The sequence below is a fragment of the Fusarium subglutinans genome (assembly GCF_013396075.1).
Source record: "Fusarium subglutinans strain NRRL 66333 chromosome Unknown NRRL66333_c0000122, whole genome shotgun sequence".
Classification (NCBI taxonomy): domain Eukaryota; kingdom Fungi; phylum Ascomycota; class Sordariomycetes; order Hypocreales; family Nectriaceae; genus Fusarium; species Fusarium subglutinans.
Genome location: NW_023502185.1, coordinates 1 through 19,113, shown reverse-complemented (window position 1 = coordinate 19,113; position 19,113 = coordinate 1). Strand labels below are relative to the sequence as shown.

General features: G+C 49.2%; 8 protein-coding genes across 8 annotated transcripts; 4 read left to right on the top strand and 4 right to left on the bottom strand.

Annotated features, from left to right (window-relative positions):
• Window positions 1-206: 206 nt before the first annotated feature.
• Window positions 207-1,974, top strand: FSUBG_8669 (uncharacterized protein; the record flags this gene model as incomplete). Its single annotated transcript, XM_036687099.1, has 2 exons — window positions 207-230; window positions 286-1,974. 2 exons carry the CDS (start codon window positions 207-209, stop codon window positions 1,972-1,974), a joined length of 1,713 nt encoding a protein of 570 aa, XP_036535803.1.
• A 778-nt stretch (window positions 1,975-2,752) lies between these two features.
• Window positions 2,753-3,787, top strand: FSUBG_8668 (ribosomal RNA large subunit methyltransferase J; the record flags this gene model as incomplete). Its single annotated transcript, XM_036687098.1, has 5 exons — window positions 2,753-2,806; window positions 2,944-3,255; window positions 3,310-3,438; window positions 3,492-3,653; window positions 3,710-3,787. The coding sequence occupies 5 exons, from the start codon at window positions 2,753-2,755 to the stop codon at window positions 3,785-3,787; spliced, it is 735 nt and encodes a 244-aa protein (XP_036535802.1).
• Window positions 3,788-4,063: 276 nt separating this feature from the next.
• Window positions 4,064-4,919, bottom strand: FSUBG_8667 (50s ribosomal l18e; the record flags this gene model as incomplete). Its single annotated transcript, XM_036687097.1, has 4 exons — window positions 4,064-4,141; window positions 4,195-4,562; window positions 4,641-4,745; window positions 4,916-4,919. 4 exons carry the CDS (start codon window positions 4,917-4,919, stop codon window positions 4,064-4,066), a joined length of 555 nt encoding a protein of 184 aa, XP_036535801.1.
• Window positions 4,920-5,729: 810 nt separating this feature from the next.
• Window positions 5,730-7,008, bottom strand: FSUBG_8666 (mitochondrial carrier; the record flags this gene model as incomplete). Its single annotated transcript, XM_036687096.1, has 5 exons — window positions 5,730-5,970; window positions 6,025-6,161; window positions 6,225-6,500; window positions 6,559-6,897; window positions 6,994-7,008. 5 exons carry the CDS (start codon window positions 7,006-7,008, stop codon window positions 5,730-5,732), a joined length of 1,008 nt encoding a protein of 335 aa, XP_036535800.1.
• A 1,408-nt stretch (window positions 7,009-8,416) lies between these two features.
• FSUBG_8665 (uncharacterized protein) lies at window positions 8,417-9,606 on the bottom strand (the record flags this gene model as incomplete). The annotated part of the gene is made up of 7 exons (XM_036687095.1): window positions 8,417-8,463; window positions 8,515-8,594; window positions 8,646-8,863; window positions 8,915-9,014; window positions 9,064-9,124; window positions 9,300-9,402; window positions 9,481-9,606. 7 exons carry the CDS (start codon window positions 9,604-9,606, stop codon window positions 8,417-8,419), a joined length of 735 nt encoding a protein of 244 aa, XP_036535799.1.
• Window positions 9,607-11,326: 1,720 nt separating this feature from the next.
• On the top strand, window positions 11,327-13,623 carry FSUBG_8664 (sterol O-acyltransferase; the record flags this gene model as incomplete). The annotated part of the gene is made up of 7 exons (XM_036687094.1): window positions 11,327-11,963; window positions 12,022-12,143; window positions 12,199-12,850; window positions 12,903-13,021; window positions 13,073-13,169; window positions 13,233-13,450; window positions 13,504-13,623. 7 exons carry the CDS (start codon window positions 11,327-11,329, stop codon window positions 13,621-13,623), a joined length of 1,965 nt encoding a protein of 654 aa, XP_036535798.1.
• Window positions 13,624-13,867: 244 nt separating this feature from the next.
• Window positions 13,868-16,030, bottom strand: FSUBG_8663 (fimbrin; the record flags this gene model as incomplete). The annotated part of the gene is made up of 5 exons (XM_036687093.1): window positions 13,868-13,899; window positions 13,954-14,939; window positions 14,990-15,684; window positions 15,742-15,952; window positions 16,008-16,030. 5 exons carry the CDS (start codon window positions 16,028-16,030, stop codon window positions 13,868-13,870), a joined length of 1,947 nt encoding a protein of 648 aa, XP_036535797.1.
• Window positions 16,031-17,249: 1,219 nt separating this feature from the next.
• FSUBG_8662 (ring finger) lies at window positions 17,250-18,110 on the top strand (the record flags this gene model as incomplete). Its single annotated transcript, XM_036687092.1, has 2 exons — window positions 17,250-17,401; window positions 17,477-18,110. 2 exons carry the CDS (start codon window positions 17,250-17,252, stop codon window positions 18,108-18,110), a joined length of 786 nt encoding a protein of 261 aa, XP_036535796.1.
• Window positions 18,111-19,113: the final 1,003 nt, after the last annotated feature.

Sequence of the window (19,113 nt, the reverse complement as noted above, 5' to 3'; positions counted from 1 at the left end):
CTTTACCTTAGGTAGGTAGGCACCTAGCTTGGCTTCGGCTGTCTTCCATAACGATTCATCCCACCTCGACTTGGTCTGCCTTGCATGTCAGTTTTTCGTTAGACTCTGCATCTGCCAGGGCTTCAGTATCCTCAACTGTCACAAGTTGTACCGGTTTCTCTTTGCTGCATTAAACCTGTCTCGCCAGCAGCATCACATTGGCAAACATGAAAAGGACCAAGTCCACAGAGGTAGATATACGCGTGAAATGGCTACTCCAACTGCACAACTGACTATAGACCACAGCGCGCGGCTCGTATCAGTGACCTTGAGTTGAGACACCAAGACAATGTCCATCAGATTGACCTCACAGGCCGTGATGAGGAAGCTCGTCTCCTGAAACTGCGACTCTTGACGCTTCGCGATGAAAATTCGTCCCTGAAGGATCGGTTGGTCCAACGAGATGCTCTCGTGAAGCAAATCACGAAAAAGGGGAAAGATGTGCATGCCGAGCTTGCCGAGGCGAAGGAGAAGCTGAAAGCCCAGGAAATGCAGCTTAGAAAGCAAGGCAACGAGCTGGAAGGCCTCAAGGTAGGGTATCCCACACACAGTCATCAGAAAGTCCGCCTGACACAAAGCCAGACCGAAATCAATTCTTTGAATGACTTCAGACAAGACTCAAACAAGGTCTTGCAGGAAAAACTTGCCCTCAGCCATAAGCTTGACCAGATCCAGCCTGAGCTTGAACATCTCAAGACGCAACTCGAAAACCATCGCGCCGTCGTCGCCCAGAAGCAGGATCTCGAGCGTCAGCTTAGTTCGATCGAGGTTGAACTCGAAAATGAGAAGCGATCAAAAAAACGCATGCAATCCAAGACTCATGACAATGATCAAGTAAAGGAACAATTGGACGAAGCGAAGAGAGAATTGGAGAAGCTTAAGAAAGAACATACCAGAGAGCTACGGGAAGTCCGGGGTGAATGTGACATGCTCGAAGGCCGCGTGGAGGATACAAAGAGCAAGCTGAAGAAAACGCAGGGAGACCTCAAGGACACACGAGCCGAGCTCGCGTCTTGTCGTGCTGAATTGGAGGAAGCTCGTAAGGCTATGGCGACTAACAAGTCAAGCAAGAAGAGTGTCACGATGAAGGAACATCCCATTGGAAAGAAGAGAGCACAGGACCTGAGCATGGAAGACATCAGCATCGGAACCCCAGGCCCAGATGAGGCAACCTTGAGACGGCCTTCCAAGAAACGAGGTGGTGAGCGCGCCTTGGTAGGAGAGAAGTCGACGTTCTCAATCACGCCCTTTTTGAACCGTACCAAGAATCTCTCGGAGAACATGTCTGATGAGCTAAGCGAACTTCACTCACCCACTGGAAAGTCTACGGGCGCCTCGGAACCTGTTGCCTTTGAAGATGTTGCACCAGGAGCTGGCGATTCTATGTCTATGGAGCCCATAGAGGAGACTGCAGAGCCAGATCACCAAGCTGAGGATGATGCTGTCGCCGCGGAAGTGGAGCAGCCAAAGGCACAGAAGGCCCGGGGTAGACCAAGGAAAGCCCTGGACGAGGCACCAACATCGAAGAAGAACATGCCGGTCCAGGCAAAGAGAAAGGCCAAGGTAGCCAAGATTTCTAGTAGAGTCGAGATGATAGCCGAAGTTGACGAGGCTGACGAACCGGAAACTGAACCTACCGAGAAGTCCAAGAAGGTGCCGGGACTGCTGAAGTCTAACCCTGCTGCGGCGTCCTTGAGAAATGGGAACGATGATGCAGATATACGGAAGAAGAAGCGAAAAATGCTTGGTGGTGGCAACAAGAATCTGTTCGACGATGAGGAGGCGGAACCAGCTCCCAGACCAGCAAAGATTCAGATGGGGGCTGGGCGTAGGCTCAAGGCACCGCTGGGAAATGTTCGTGGTGCATTCGGTGGAGCAACATTCTCGCCGCTGAAGAAGGACAGGCGAGGAGTGGGAGCCAGTTTCTTACATTAAGGAAAGTGTATGATAAGGTTATTTATCGAACAAGGGGTAGATGTGGAAATCGCATTGCATGGCGTTTGCATTTGTACTGTTTGTTATCTGAAATAGCGGCGGTTTCAGGTTAAGGATTGCTCGGTAACCAGGCGCAAAGGTTTTGAATTGGGGCAATGACTATTTCTTCTCTGCGTTACTCTCTCGTGTTCACTTATGCTCAGTATTACATGCACTCTGATTCCTTGGAAATTTGAAAGGTTCGAATACATGACAATATAAGGTATAGGTTAGCCTGCTTCATCAGTCGGGTATCAAGGGATCATGCTGAATGACCACTATTTACTCTCTACAACCAGGAATAACAGTACTGTGAATAAAACCATTACACCAATCTACCTATGCTCAGATACTGACTGATATTACAATCAAGGTGCCTGTCAGCGTTGCGCCGCCCCCCCCCCCCCCCCCCATCCATTGTGTTTAACAGACAGTAGCGAAGAGTTTTACTACCAAGAACGCCTGCTTCAACCCGTCGATTTTGATGAACATCCGACTGCCGTCGACGTTCCCAAACCTGGGCTGGAAGCTCAGCCCATGCTTACTCCATTCACGGCCAGTAGCTGAATCGATCCGATGGTCCTCATCAGGGTCTCGTTGGAAACAGCGTCAAGGCCGTGACGCATATGCACGTGGTGCGAAGGTTCAAGGGCTTAAAAGCCGAGCAGCTTTCAAGCTCCTAGAAGTGAATCTACTCCATGCATCGAATTTCGTTGGTACGGGCTAATATAGTGGCTAGATGGACTCCAAGTACAAGCTGTTCAAAGGCAATGGGCAGACAGTGGTTGACCTGGTAAGTCCACCACTCCCCTCATTCTGCTAGCAACATGTGAATCGTTGAGCTCACCCCCGCAAGGGATATGCACCAGGCAGTTGGTCACAGGTAAGGCTCAGTGCCATCGCAGTGAACAGCCTTGTTGATAAATCAAGGTGGCCGTGGAAAGGACGAGACCGAATGGCCGGGTCATCGGTATCGACCTCATCCCGGCCCAACCGCCTCGTGGTGTAGCTACATTTCAGGGCGATTTTCTTTCGCCAGTTGTCCAGGAGATGGTCAAAAACTTCATTCTTGAAAGCCATCAGAACCCACCTGTTGGTCAGGAAACTGAGAAATTTGACAGCTCTGTCACAGAAGAAGGCATCACGGTCGACCGCCCTAGCTATCTCGACATGGAACGACACACGGGGCAAAATGAGCCACCAGCATCTGGACTAGAAGGACCAAGCAAGCGGATCGTCGATGTTTGTCCATTCCCTCTTTCTAGAAACCTTTTCAAGATGCTAATGCTCTAGCAGATTGTTTTGAGTGACATGTCAGCACCCTGGGAGCAAACCACCGGCTTTAGCGTGAAGACATTGAGTAATCCCTATCATAGGTTGATGAACACGAGCGGAAACGGCTTCCGTGACCATGTGGGCAGTATGGTATGGGTTCCTGAATCATATCACAAGTGACCTGTACTAACATTTCAACAAAGGATCTTTGCGCTGCTGCTCTACAGTTTGCTAGCGACACTCTTCGATCTGGGGGACATTTCGTCTGTAAATTCTACCAGGGACCCGAGGATAAGGAGTTCGAGAAAAAGTTGAAAACTCTCTTCACCAAAGTTTTCAGAGAGAAGCCTGATTCTTCAAGAAAGGTATTTCCAGAAGTCGAGCCATGATCCTCGATACAACTTACTAATTCCTTGAGTAGGAGAGCCGGGAAGCATACTTTATTGGCCTACGGAGGAAACCTGGTATTGCGATAGAGCACACAGACAAAGACGAATAGGTCTCTCATGTGTATCTATAAGAATTATTTGGCATTGGATTTACTATCTTATAATCCTTTGAGATAAATGGTGTCAGGGGCATGCCATCTCCTATGACATGGAAGCGAACAACATCATGACGGCAGCAATGCGCGAGAATTTCATTGTAGAATTTTGTGATACCTAGGCACGCCAATTCCATGCAAGACCCATTTGCCAGTCGTGTTTTGACATCATTTGCCGCATGACCTGGCCCAAACTCCACCCAAGGCCAATATTTTTCACCAACCACCCGCTTAGACCTTGAAACCGCGCGAACGTCTTCGGCCACGAGCACGCTCGAACTTGCGGCCCTTGGACTCGACATAGGGCTTCTGCAGGGGATGTTAGAGACTGTTACCGAAACGCCGTAAGTGGATGATATTACCTTGTGGCTGTGGGGACCGAAGCCGAAGTGCTTAACAGCCTCACGGGCGTTCTTGGGGCCACGTAGGATCAGGGTGTTGCTTCCGGTGGGAGCACGGAGAGCAAGCTGGTCCAGGGTGATGGCCTCACCGCCAGCGGCGACAATGCGAGCGCGGGCAGTGGCGGTGAATCGCAGAGCAGCGACAGTCACCTTAGGGCACTCGAGCAGGCGGTTGTCATCGGTGATGGTACCGACAACGACGACGGTTCGCTTCTCACCCTCCTTGTTGATGTTGGCGACAATTCGGGACAGGGAGACGGGAGGGCGGTTGATCTTGGACGTAAACAGACGTCGAAGAACGACCTTGTTGAAGGAAGAGTCGGTTCGGCCTACACAATGTGAGGCGATGGTTAATTTGAGAGTTCTCGATCGGGCTTGTTCGCTTTCAGGTGGGGGATTGGACATACGGGCCAGGAAGCGGTAAAGCTTCACCAAGAGCTTAAGGTAGACATTGTCGCTCTTGGGGGCAGTGCGGTGAGTGCCCTTGACGTGGTGGCGGTCGAGATCGATACCTGTGAGGTGAAGCCATCGTCAGCCATTTGGTTCAAGCATGCTCAAAAATGGGCAACTCTGTCTTGCGCTTTCGCGAACAAGATGGTGCCTTGGTCGCAGAGAAAGAGGCACAATAGCGCACTCCTTCTCTACTCGCATACAAAGGCTGAACTTCAATATCTTCACGTACCCATGGCGGCGGTTGTCGCTGTGAAATTTGGCGATGTTGGGTATAGAGGCGGATGCGTACAACACTTTCCTTCGAAAAAATTCAGGCCTTGGGATGGTGGGTCGGTGCAACTCGCTCCTTCCCGATCGAGGGCGGTCAATGACGGCAGTTAGGGTTTGGTAGTGCGTTCCTCGTAGCTGGCCGCCGAAAATGGAACTAACCACTCTAGGTCACCTTGACAGTGGGTCAGTCTGTCACCGAACTCACCTCGGTCTACGTCTACATATTTAAGGTACCTATGTAGGTATCACTTGGTCAACTCACTATACCTACTAGGTACCTAGTATCTATGGCCAGGACCATTCCCCACGCATGTCTTCATTTCAGGTGAGAACCATTTATAGATTTGCCAATTATGCCGTCATTCTACGACTTTACCAGTGTCGTGATGGAGAGAGGTGTCGAGGCAATGATGCAAACATACCTCTAATATCCTGGAGGGAAGACATGAAGGTCTTACTTGTAGCCAATCAAGTGATCCATGATAGGGACTAATATGGTATTTGTCTATCAGTTCAAGTGTCCCTGCCCCGTATCCGCCGCCAGATCTTTCGTTACCTCTATGCATCATCCAGTAATGTATATGACAGGCCTCGCACCAAAGCTTGTGCCATGTGCTCCAACTGCTTCATGATTGTACAAATCTACGTCCCTGACGTCTCCCATGACTGCGCCAGTCCGTTTCCTTTTTAGTTCTTTTCCCCAATGCCAAAAGCCATGCCTGAAGAGAAAACCTCTTCTGTAGTACAAACTATCTTCACATATCTATATAAAATCACAAGGAGCGTGGCTCAGCTTCGGGCCTGAGATCGACGAGAAAATCACGGGTCATCTCAAAGCTCAGCCAGCTTGATGCCATACTGGGGGCAACCTTGAGCAAGTTAGGCACTATGCCTTTATAAAGGCCCTTGATTCCTTCTTGCATCACAATGACCCGGATTGCATCTGTAATGCCCTTGTACTGGTAGCCCATGCCTGACATGGTGTTGATCTGGAATCGTCGCCGTAGAACATCGCTGTGTGTTCTGTAAGCAGGGCGATCACATAATTGTTACAGCAGAGCTACTTACAAGGGGTATGTGCAGGTTTGGGCAACAGCCCCAGATATGGCACCGGCCAGCAACTTACGAGTTGCGTTGGGGTTCTGCTCTCCTTCTGGCGTCAAGTACTTTCGGACTGATTCGTAAACCATGAAATTAAGACCGACCTGGAAGAATCAATCAATTCTTGAAACTTGTAGGTTAATGCAGGTGGGAGATTAAAGGCTTACGTATGGTGCTACTCCGGCAACTGTAGGAACAATGCCTCGATATAGAGCAGACATGCCACCCTCGGTCTTGTACATTTGCACCAGAGTAGTCCACATACCAGGCAGTTTGTCTGGCCTATTGCCTAGCTCGGCAAAACTTGCAGATTGGATGGATAACCGTGTACGAACAATGTCGAGAGGGTAGGTGAGGAAGACGGACGTTATACCAGCGATGCCACCGCAGATGAGGCGAGTAATCGGTGCCAAGTCAGCACCCGGGTAGCTTTCAAAGATGTTCTGCGTATGTGTCAGTTTGGTGGGTATGAGCGTGGGCCTCGCATGATGCATTGCATACCCGCTTATAAAAGTTATAACTGCTGAATTGCACAGCAGAGTACGGGACGATGCGGATACAGTTCGTGCCGTTGCCTCGCATGAACCCCCTCCAGCCTTCTTCCTTCCACATCTTACTCAGGGCTTTCCCTACTGACAGCTTGTACGCATCTCGTCCGACGCTTTGGATCTGCATGAGGATCTTGAGCCGCTCAAGGGGGGATACGACGGTTCGAGAGACAGCGCCAGCAACACCTCCTGCGCAGAATGCGGCAATCACTGGCTGAGAGATGGTCTCCCGGAACTGCATGGAGCGGCTAGGGGCCGCAGCCTCGGCCGAATTGACCATGTCTGGTTGTGACTATAATACCTGATTAGCAAATCTTTCATGAGAAAAATGGCTTTGCACCAAGACTGCATCCAAGTCAACAATCAGCGCATACATGACGTGACATACGGTGGAGGTGGACATGGCGACGGGAGACGGGTGAACGTATTGCGTCGTATGTGAGACAATGGCAATTGGTCCCAAGACAAGGCTTCGTCTTTGTTGAAAGCGCCCGGTTTAAAGTAGTTGCTAGATCTCAACCTCGATTGCGACAGTGGCGGGTGGCCTCAAAACTTGAATATCGTCTCCGGTATTAGGTATTTCCTGTCAAACGATTGTGTCTCGAATTGTTACTGTGGTTGAAAGAATAGTAATGGCATGCTGGAAGGTCGAGGTGAGGATAGAGTGAAAGCAACCATTTGGGGAGAAGTTTTAGAGTCTGCGCCAGAGCCGACACACGACAGGGCGTGCGGGCGGATTATTGGCGATTAGATCGTCAGCGGTTGGGTAGGTATTGTCTTTATATGAACAGCCTGGATCGATGATGGGAAGAAGATGTTGACGGACGGGAGACGGGATCGGTGCCGTCGTCAAGGAGCGGATGAGGGCGCGTGAGCCGGCGTTGCGGATGACTTCGGGGCGCGCGCGTGGTCCCCCGGTTTCCGCTCGGGAGAAGTAGTTAGAAGCAGGACCTGGAAAGCTTGACTGTGGGGTAGAAAGGTCTCGCAGCCAGGTCAGCGACTCTGTGTGCTACAGGGTAAGTAGAGGGCATATGACGGCGAGCAGATGTGTCGAAGTGATCATATGAACGGCGCGGGTTGGCAGCATTGGTAAAGACTGGCGCTTTGTGCGAATAAAAACTGTTCAGGTCTTGTTCGCATCTGGCCCAGTTTGGTGTCCCTGTAACGTTATCCTGTGCCCGTTCTACATGCCAGAGTCGTCTCTGATGAATCTTATTTGAAGGCGGAATCAGAGAGGCGCTGACTCAAGAATAGCTAGCTAGACACTAAAGCCAGCCATTGATCAGACTCCTTTCAGCTAGGCGCAGGGGCAAGGGGCTGAGAAGACACAAGTTTCATGGTGACTGGCCATGATAAGTCCCTGCTCTCTGTAGCGCGACCGCATGAACGGAACCAGTCACAGCCCTGAGATGTACAACGTCATCGTCAGCTGGTGCATACCCCCCAGTATCACTGCAAAGGAGGCTCGAGAATTGTGCGATACAGACAGATCGTTGACCCGTTGCGCCGAATCGTGTTACAAAACAGTCTACAGATAAACTACCTACGAAATGAGAACTTCCAAAGGAAACGCGCCGTGGCAAAAGCCTTCAGTCTTGGAAAGAAAAAAAAAAGCACCCATATCCGACCCAACATGGCATCTGCAGAATCTTATACGTTCCATGCCGTATTGGCTGGGCCTTTCAAACAATATTACACAGTGGACCTGTCAAATAATAGGGAGCAATGCCGGCCCTAAGCAGGTCGCAGAAACTTTTACTTGAGAAGCCTGGTCAGAAATGACAAGGGGTCTCTTGTTGTCCGAGAGTCGTCTACTCGGCAACATCAAGATCGTCATGAGCAGGAGGACTGTCGAGAGCTGTGCGCAGAGTGAGCCAAAGTCAAGTGGTTCAAGAGTGGGAAAACATACCCTTTCGCTCGTCACCATTCGTACCGTTCTCCCGTCGGTCACGATCATCACGCTCATCCTTGGAGTCACGCTCACGGTCCCTGCCGTCTGGTTAGCGTGTGTATCATTGGAGCGCCAAGTAAAAAATATACCGATGATCAGGGCTGCGAGAGCGATCCCTGTCACGTCGGCTCTCGCGATCATAGTCTCGGTCACGGTCCCTGCGGTCGTCCTTGCGAGGAGAATAATCGCGAGTGCTGCGGCGGGGAGAAGGAGAGCGTCCACGTCGAGGGGAGCGAGCACCACCACGTCGGTCACGGTCGCGTCCAGATTCGAAGCGCCATGAGGCAGAAGGAGGAGTACGAGCCCACTGATACTGGATTAGTAATTGCGCTTCAAATGTCTTGCTTGGGCTGCATACCTCAATCTTTAAAATGTCATCACGACCGATGCGCTTGTTGTGCATCTCATGGTAGGCATCATCAGCATCACGACGGTCCTCGTACTCAACAAAAGCGAAGCTACTGCCATGTCAGCCCAACTGCACGCCAAATCGAGAATAGAGCATACTTACAGCCGGGAAGACGTAGACCGGGGTGCGGGGATATCGCAGCGAACCAGTCGTCCGTAACTATCAGATTCAAGGTCAGTATACTACAGAACATATTGTAACGCAGCTGAACGCCGGCGGATGCCCCCTTTTTGAAATGAACGCTATGCGCATTCGCACGTCGGATCTCGAAAGACTCCGCGCCAACTCAATCGAAATGTGACTGCACAATGGACAAGCAGTCCCATCTACTAACGTGGGAAGACAGGGAAGGAGAGAGTGCTGGGGACGTGGGCGCGGACGGAACGAGAGGACGATGGCGCGAGGACGACGATAGACGGCGAGGCGTCAGGACCAGGCTAAAGACCATAAAAAAAGCCTGCAGCTCATGGTATAGACATGGACGAAGGCGCGCGCGAGAACGATAGGACGCGGACGAGGGCGAGGGCGTGGGCGTGGGCGTGGACGAGGTTGACATACCGTTCGAACTCGTAGGCGAGGTCGCGAGCGCGGGTGCCGTGGCTAAAGCCGGTCACGTAGAGAGTGGTGCCGCCGCGAGACATTGTTGTCTAGTAGAACTAGAGATGCTGGGTGATAAGAACGAATATGAAACTGATGCAGCAGTCCCGAAAAGTGCTGGGGGGGAGAATATTGATGGAAACGTGTTGATGATAGTGTAACCTCAAACAGTGTTGAAGTTGTACGATGCGGTCACGAGTGTTGGTACGGAAAATTTAGCGGCGGAAAGCTGACATAATGCAGCTAACCCCCCTAAAGTAGGTACTCAGCAGCCAATGAAACCAAGTCTACCTACCTAGCCAACTAAGAAGAAGTTCAGCGAAGTGCCTAGGTAGGCAGGAGCCGCAGACCCGCTTTCAGCCTTGCTTTGAAGCATCATGAATCGTGAGTGATGCAGAGAATTCGGGTCCTGCATAAGTAGGTACCTAGGTAGACAGGAAATTTCCGTGCGTGATGCTGAGGGATCTGATCTACCTGTGTTATTGTCTCCTCCGGTAGTTAATCAGAAGCTTTATTCGTGGTCGGTATTTAGATCGGGACACGGAGCTCAACAGGACGGCGCGCGCGCTCTATACAAGCCCGGAATCCGACACGTGGATGGATGGCTCGTATAAATTTGTGGAGGCAATTCACATTCATACTGACACCATCGGATCATCTGCCTGTCGGTGTTTTGTGAGCTCCAACTTATCCGTACTCACGGGCTATGATGTCATATCTCTCAATACCACCTTAGATTTACTTACCCAGCTTTCAATTACTACCTATGGTATGTGGCCCTTTCATCGCCATGTCAAGCCACATGCCACCCTGGACCTCAAGGTCTACGTAGAAGCTTGTGAAATAGAGACGGGCATATGCAATTGAAGCCTAAGCCCCATTGACGTTAATCCTTGCCATGACATCTCAAATCTTGCGACGATGATCTGAACATGTCGATGATACATATACGGATTACTGAGGTAAGGTACATAACAAATTGCTGGCTGTACTAGCTTGGTTCACTACTATATCTACATGCCTTGACTATGTCTTATATGCAGGAGCAGGAACAAGATCAAAGTGCTATCTGTTGACTTGACTGATCCTACAAGGTATAGAGGCCCATGTTACACTAGAGAAGAGTTGCAGTCTCTTTGTTACCGAGCATCCCGACAGTATGTGTAGGCCTCATCCACGTCTGCTGGCCAATGCATCCATTGCCTTAGTACCTTACCTACCTGGATCCATGCTGTGGAAAAGTTAAGTTAATAGGTAGTGGAGGGTCCAGTGGCCGAGGCTCTTTGCACAATGACGTTTTACTAATACTTTAACACCATGAGTCAGTCAGTCTTACAAGCCTTATCCACAAAGCAAGATAATAAGCATGATTGCTTTCCAGCTTTCCCTTATCAACGGCAACCTCGGACTCATCAACAAGTAATGAACGGTCGGCATCCGCGCGTTGTCAAATGCCGGCTGTGTCTTTTGATCTTCAGCCCGTGACATCCGATCATATCAATGCACGAACTCATTTGACAGCTATCTTAAAAGGCCGCAGTTACTTCTCTTTGATAGCTCTCCCATAGTTCCATATATTGATTTGTCTCCCAGAGAACACTGAATATACAGTTGATCTATTAGAATTTTTACAGCCTTCCCTAGACCGACATAGGAGGACATTATCAGGACTGCAATTACTTGACCGGCCTATCTATTTCGACAATAACTCGGATCGTCTATCTAAACTATCCTCAGCCTGCATTACTTATCATTATCAACCCAATGGTATCCTCAACTGCCCCGGGGAGGTCCCCGCTTTCCGGCCGCAGTATCGGGCAGCCGGCCCCGGAAGCCCAACGACCAGCACCGAGATCACTCGGGGAAGCTCTACGAGCCGCTGGTATGACAATTGACGGGCCCAGCCCAGGACTTGGCTCTGAAACACCGAGTGAAGAGGATTACGATGAGAATGTTCGACCGACCCTGACAGAGCCATCAGGTGTCCGGCATCGGTATCCCCGGCCTCGACCAGAAACCATATCCCTGTCTGGCTCTGATTTTGAAAAACTGCAACAAGAGCCTGGGTTGCGCTTCAAGCGTCGTGACTCAGGTATCCATCTTGTTCTAGATGAGGACAATAGCCTGCAACGGCTGCTTAAAACTAGCTCAGAGTGGTCACAAGAATCGACCGGTCCAAAACAGAGACGGCGAAAGTTTGCCGATCTTGTCTTCACTAGCCAATTCTCAGCCTTTGACCGTCATAGCCCATCAGCGTCGAACAGTCCATTTCATGGGTTTTATACATTATTTTGGCTCGCCGTTACTCTTTTCGTCTTCAAAATCTCGGTCCAGAACTGGCAAGTCTATGGAAACCCCCTGGGGACCAACGAAATCGTGCAGACTATGTTCCATCGAGATGGTATGATATGGCCTTAACACTTTTTCTTTCCGGGTTCGCGAGACTGACTGTGCCAAAGTTGTCGTCCTTCTTCTCTCGGATGGTATCATGTGTGCCCTCACAGCGGTGACCTGGATGATTCAACGACTTGTATCTGCCAACTACCTCAACTGGGATGGCGCTGGATGGGTTATACAGAATGTAAGTTACAATTGTCATACAAGAGCCTGGGAATGAAGCTCATGGATATTCTCAGATGTGGCAAACGGCCTTTCTGGCCGGCGTTGTTGGCCTGACTCTCTGGCGTGACTGGCCATGGACTCATACTGTGTTTTTTGTGCTTCATGGCATCGTCATGCTGATGAAGCAACACTCCTACGCCTTCTACAACGGTCACTTATCAACAGTCTATAAACAGCGTGCCAAGATAATGACGAAGCTTAGGCAACTAGACCTAGTTGATCCAGCCATGACCCCATCGCAGACTGAACCCCCGGCATCAGCCATCTCAACACAACATCTTAGTGTTACCCCTTCCGCCGAAGAGCGCCGAAAGTCCATCTCTGCGCAGCCCGGCCAGGAAGAAAGCGATATAGACAAGATTTCACGAGCCATTGCTTCTCACCAGCCCTTGGACGACGAGCAAGTAGCTCTCTTTGAGCGCATCATGAAGTGGGAGGTGGATGCAATGACCGATGAACTCAAGGGAACAGCAGCCACCATAGGCAAAGCTTACCCCAACAACCTGTCTTTTATCGATCACTACAAATGGATCCCTCTGCCAACTCTTGTTTATGAGATAGAATACCCACGATCAAACTCTATCGACTGGTCGTACGTATTGGAGAAGTTTACTGCAATGTTTGGGGTTCTATTTGTGATGGTTCAGGTCTCACAGCACTCTATTTGTCGGTTGCGTTCCTCTAGAAACTCCCATTTGCCATGCTAACTGAAACTCAGATCCCGTCGTCATGAAGACCATTGAGATGAAGGAGAAAGGCGTACCACTGGCTGGGAGATTTCAGGAGTTTCCAGGGTTCCTCCTCGATCTCATCTTCCCTTTTATGATGGAGTATCTGGTGAGCAGACAGAAATCCTCGCTATCTGTGATTGATTCTAACACAACATAGCTTGTCTGGTATCTCATATGGGAAACTATCCTGAATATCCTGGCCGAGTTGACATATTTCGCCGATCGAAACTTTTATGATGCGTGGTGGAACAGCGGTAAGTTATTCGCTATTTGTTCTCAGTAATGTAAGTAGTATGTAACTGATATCTGCTCAATAGTCTCCTGGGATCAGTTCGCCCGGGACTGGAATCGACCTGTTCACGTCTTTCTTCTCCGCCACGTCTATCATAGCTCTATATCATCTCTGAAGGTCAACAAGCATACAGCCACACTGATTACATTCTTTCTTTCAGCCTGTGTCCACGAATTGGTCATGTGGTGTCTGTTTAAGAAGCTGAGAGGCTATCTTCTGTTCCTCCAGATGTGCCAACTACCAGTGAGTTTTTGTGACCCGAACCTTGGATTGACCACTGACTGACTGGTTCACAGTTAGTAAGGCTGAGCCGCACCAAGTGGTTGCGTGGGCGCAAGACACTAGGTAACTTGATCTTTTGGTTGGGTATTTTTACAGGACCAAGTCTGTTGTGTAGCTTGTATTTGATCCTCTGAGAGAGGACTTCAGCCGGCAATAATAATGAAAAATGTCCCATTGATCTCTATTCCCGAGCAAAATCCTCATCACCTAGACCGGCCATAATACAGCGGATGATCACATCTATCAGAATGACGAATGGTACTGGATTGGCAATATGATGGTTGTTGGAACCAAAGCTTTTAGAAAATATCGAATATTCCTGCATACAAATAACCACGTCCTCAATCGCGCCATCGCCAAACAAGTCCCAACCTAGATCTACATCCTTTCGTGGGTAGCCATAAGGGAACCTAACAGTCGCATTAGCATATTGTACTTGAGAGCTCTTTTACGGTAGAACTTACCAATGAAGGTGGTGATGAGGCGGCTACGGACTTGACAGATATCTTCGGGAACCAGCCAAATAGTCGCGCCGAGCTTTCGAGCAATGCTGATACTCAACTTGGCGTTCAAGTAAGCATCCTCGTCAGTCTGCCCAGATGTGACAAGATCGTAATCAACATAGCTGCTCTTCATTCCATTCAGAACATCCAAAAGGAAGATGCCAGATCCGATTGAAGGGTCCTTGAAAGAGCGAATGGAAGAATTCCTGCCGCCCTTTCGTGACATATCGTTTGCCCATCGTACCATCTCAGAGTCGGTGATTTCTCGCTTGCCCAGCTTCTGAGCTAGTGAAGATAGAGTAACGGTGATGTCCTTGCGCATGAGTTGCCACACAAGACCCAGAGTCAAGGTCCTTTGCCCGTCAGTAATGTCAGCGCCTTGGATGCCAACTAGCGAGAATCCATTTTGCTTTCCAAGCTCAATCGCGTAATTGGTGTTCTCGACGGCCTTGAATCTCGACATCTCACCTCCATGCGCTGGTCTCTTGTTGACGTGACGGGGGTTGACAGAGCCCGGGATGACCTTCTCGTAAGCCTGAAGGAGGATACTGCCATCCCTAAGGTCATCAAAGAACGAGACAACTGCAGGTTGGACGTCCAGGCTGTTCAGCCACAGTGTAAAGACTCGAGCCTCGCGTTCGCCCTCCGCATCGAAATCTTCAACCTCGAGTTTCTCTTCCTCAGTGATGGGGTCGAGGGCGGGGTGGTTGTTGAATAGATTGGCGACGAATGCTAGGTTAAGCTTGGGGTTACCGGCGACGAGTGACTTTGGTGTCAAGAATTTGCGGCATCCGAGCTTATCTGCTTCTTGTAGGACCGCCTCAGCTCGCTCATGCAGATCCTGCTTTTGTAAAGGCGCACGGGTAACGCCATACTCGGGACCAATTTGCGCCAACAGAACCGAATAGTTTTCACCATCCTTAACATCAGAAGAGAAGTTCTTGACGCTAAGAATGGTTAGTTTCACGAAAGACAAATCATGCCAGACAAAACTTACGTGCGGGGCCAATTAGCAGCTTTCAGATGGTAATTGAACCATCGGAGGAGAATTTGCTCGGGGGGCAAGCGGAGAAACTGCTCAAGTGTCTCGTCCTCATCAAGCAGTCGATACAGTTCAGGATGGAGCTTGATATCGATCTTTCCTAGCAATCCTCGTCGAATGATCTGCCAGATGAGACCCAAAATAAGATGTTCTCGAACCTCAATGATATCACCAGCACCAATGTTAACAACAGAACAGCCAATACCTTTGGCAGACTCGATAACAATGTTGTTGTTCTCACTCATGTGGAAAGCATTGAGGTTCTTGATCTTCCTGCCGGGTATGTTAAGGACACGCTCATCAATTGTATCGGGAACGCTGTCGTTAATGAGCTTGGCTAGAACCAAGCCATCCTTGCACTCGTCGAACATTTCGAAAGTGTCGGTGGGGAAGGGGAGGCGGCTATCAATATCAGCATCGCCAGCCAGCACGGCATTGATGTGACGGGTAAATTCGGTGCGTTCATCCTCATTAATGGTGTGGGTGATGTTGGCATTAGAGCCCTGGACCTGGATCTTTCCGCTCACGCTACCCTTGGAAGCATGGCCTCCAGTACGTTGCGCGACAACACCGCCACCTGCAGAGGGAGGAGTTGGTCCCGTGGACATGCGCTTCTGAGCGGGCGATGAATCGCGAAGCTTGGCAACGAGCTGGCGCGGTATAGGTTAGTATATGTAGAAGGGCAAATGCGAGCATTCGGAACCTACGCTAACATAATCCTCGAGCTCAACGCGTCGCGAAGAGTCAAGCTCGACTTCTTTCAGAGCTTGGCGCACAACATCGTAGGGCTGATTTTCGCTCTGCTGGGTTGCCTTGATAGCGGTAGCTTCGTCAAGGTATCCTCTATCGTCGACGTCAAGCCGCTGAAAGGCATCGGACAAGCTGAAGATTTCGTTCTGTTGGAATTGAGGAAACTTCCTATTAAAACATAGTCAGCTTCGCGATGAAGCCCGCGAGTTCCGGTACGACCGACCTCTGAAGTTTCAAAACGTTCATGGCGGGGGAGGGCGGGGTGCTCCAGGAGGGCACCTATGCAGTTGGACAGCTGAGCAAGCGAGGGCGTGGTATGCTATTGAGAATCCGAAATCACCAGAGAGGTGAGGCAGTTCTCGAGCGCAGGGAGGTATTCGTGGGCTCTCCTCTCATGGGTTGAGGAAAAAGATGATGCGAGAATTGGGCACCTGAAAGGAGAGAGACAGTCTTTAGGCGGCGTAGGTTAAGTGAGTGGGGGAGATCCTAGTCTACCTAAATGAAGGAGGTACCTAGATGATGATGTCGATCAAGTACTATCCGACTGTAATATATGTACCTACGGGGGGCTCGCCAGCGATAGTTATACTTATGCCATAAACCGAAGTACTTTCACGCCACGTCACTGCGGGGAGCTTCCCTGCCAAGAGTCTCTCATACCTAGTGGCCTGCTAAGCGGTGATGTAATGTCGGCCATTCGAGATGGCAGTGCAGCGCTCCAATTTCTATTGTTTCAACTTTACTTAGGGTAGTTCACTTAGTACCTAGTAGGTATCATTCAGAGGCATTTAGTACCTCAAGGCCTCCAGGTTGTGTTGGTATTCGCAATCACTTACGACAGCAGGCCTAAGCACACAACACATGGCGTAGAGAATTAGTCGTTGCCTGCTGGCCTAGTAACCTACCTTACCTTAGTACTTAGGTATTGTACCAGGCAATACGGAGTATCTCCCTTAGTGATGCAAGGCAGCTAAATGCCCGCTTGTAATTCACTGCCTGTTGAAAAACGCTGTTTTATGAAGCCTAATGATAGGTACCTCACCTAGTGATTGATAATGCTTGCTCTTGTTATAGGTACCTCTAGATAGGTTCATCTATGTAGTACCTGACTGCTGTGTTCAGCCTACTAGGTAAGGTAACCTACAGACCTACCTATAGGTAGGTAGGTACCTTAGCTATGTGTCAACAGCCCGAGCCTACCAGTATTTGGTCAGGGAGCTGTCACTGTTGCAGGTCAAGGCTTCTACCTCAGTTCCAAACTTCCAACCACAAGCCCCACTCCGTTGCGTCAGGCCGAGCAAGTGGAGGGCATTGGATGAAAACTAAACGGTGGATACCTAACCTGAAAAAGAGTACAGTAAAAAGCTACCGCCTTGGGACTTATAGAATTTCTCATCCACCCCTTGCTGTGTCTCTCCCTATCAGTTTACAGCCAGCCAGCCAGCCACTCTCTTTTGGTACAAAGATGGCTCTCTGCAAAGTTTGTGAAGAGACGTTGGTGCTGCGTCTGGATCCTGAAGAAGATGTAGATGACGAGGCCGGGGCAGCAGGCCCCAGCACTTCAGAGTCATCCGTGCCCGATGATCTTGAGCTCCCTTGTGGATGTCACTTTCATTGGTAAGTCTTATTTGAGAACCCGGTTTGCTTTACACCTCTTCGCCCGAGTATAATAGCTCACTTAACCTTGAATAGGCAATGCTTGCTTGATCAGTCTTCAGATGTAGCCCTGTCCCTCAAGTGTCCCAGCTGCACCGCATACCTTCCTGTCAATGAAGGGGGCCCTTCGGTGACAAACACTTTCCTCTCGACACCCCCGGGTACCGCAATATTCACAAGATATACGAATGAAGGCGGCATTCAGGAAAACCTAGATATTCTTCCATCCATCACCGAAGAAGCATATCTTGAGAGTAACCCCGAGGCACGACCAGCTCGCGCGCTCCATGTCATGTGCGCGGAGGGTGATGTTGGCGGCGTTGTTGAGCTTCTCCGAGACGCTGGTGCTGGTATTGAAGATCTCACAGCCCTTGTAACCTACCAGGACCCTCTGGGAGACATGAAGAACGGGCTACACCTCGCGATCGAAAACTCACAGGAGGAATCGCTATGGCTTTTGCTTTGGCTTTGTTCCACGATCCCGGAGTCTTCTTTTCCAGAATATGCTCGCTCTGTGGCTGAGGCGACAGGTGTTGGCCGCCTGTCGGTGAATAGAGAAAGGGACATTCGTGGGTTGCGAGACTACCAAGGTAGGACAGCTGCAGACCTTGCCCAACAACGACAGGGACAATGGGGGCATATTCTTCAGACAGGTTTATTATCGCTGTAGAGTCAACACGCACTGCTTTTAATGACGTTCAAAAGCGGTTGCATGACCATTGCTGCAATCAGACAGTATGGTTTATAAAGGTTAAAATATATGAGGCCACATCTCCAATTCTGTGCCTCATCTTCAAGATGCTTTTTGGCATGAAACCCGGGACTGTTATAGATTCGTGTAAGTAAAGGTACCTTACCTTAGTAGTGTTTATGGAAGCCCCTCCCACTTTGATATTAGTTTGCCAACGAGTTCCAGAGAGTTCGGTTGAGAAGGAAGCCTCAAAGGAAGAAAATCTTTACACAAACATCGAGTCTCTGAGTAAATCCATCAGTAAACAATGTTGATTTTGAAGATACTAGGTAGTCTATGTGGTATTACTTCTCTCACGAGATAAGTCACCCAGCACCTTCTTCAGGTAAAATTGACATGTAGGACTTTCTGAGATACCCAGAATTATAGTCTCCATGGGCTTCAAAGAAAATGGTATTGAGTTAGATATCAAGGCCATTCTGAAGCTAGGTACTAAGGTAGTAGTAGATAAGGTTGGCAGGTAATACATCAAATGCATCCAATGCTCTGGAAAGTAAGTATATGCGGAGTACAGCCCCCAGGGGTATCAAATGTTAAATCTGGTACTTCAATTAGTAGCCAATCTGCTGTAGATTAGGCCAGAATTATCTCCATTGATATACTAAGTATATAATATTTTATTAGTATTTGTAATTCCGTTGTGGCAAAAAATACCAGAATAATCGCGGAAATGCACATTTAATACCCCTGCGGACTGTACATAACTTATTAGAATATTAGTTTTTAAGGTAAATACTAAAAGCAGTTAGTTTAACGCAGGAATACAAAAGTCCATAGGGCTCACTATTTCAAAACCTAAAATATAATAGACTTATACTTATTATATATTTCTATAAGTAGTAAAATGCCTTTATAATTATATAAAAAAAAACAGATTATATAAGTAATAGGTAAAGATTTAACTAGATTTAGCTTAGTAAGA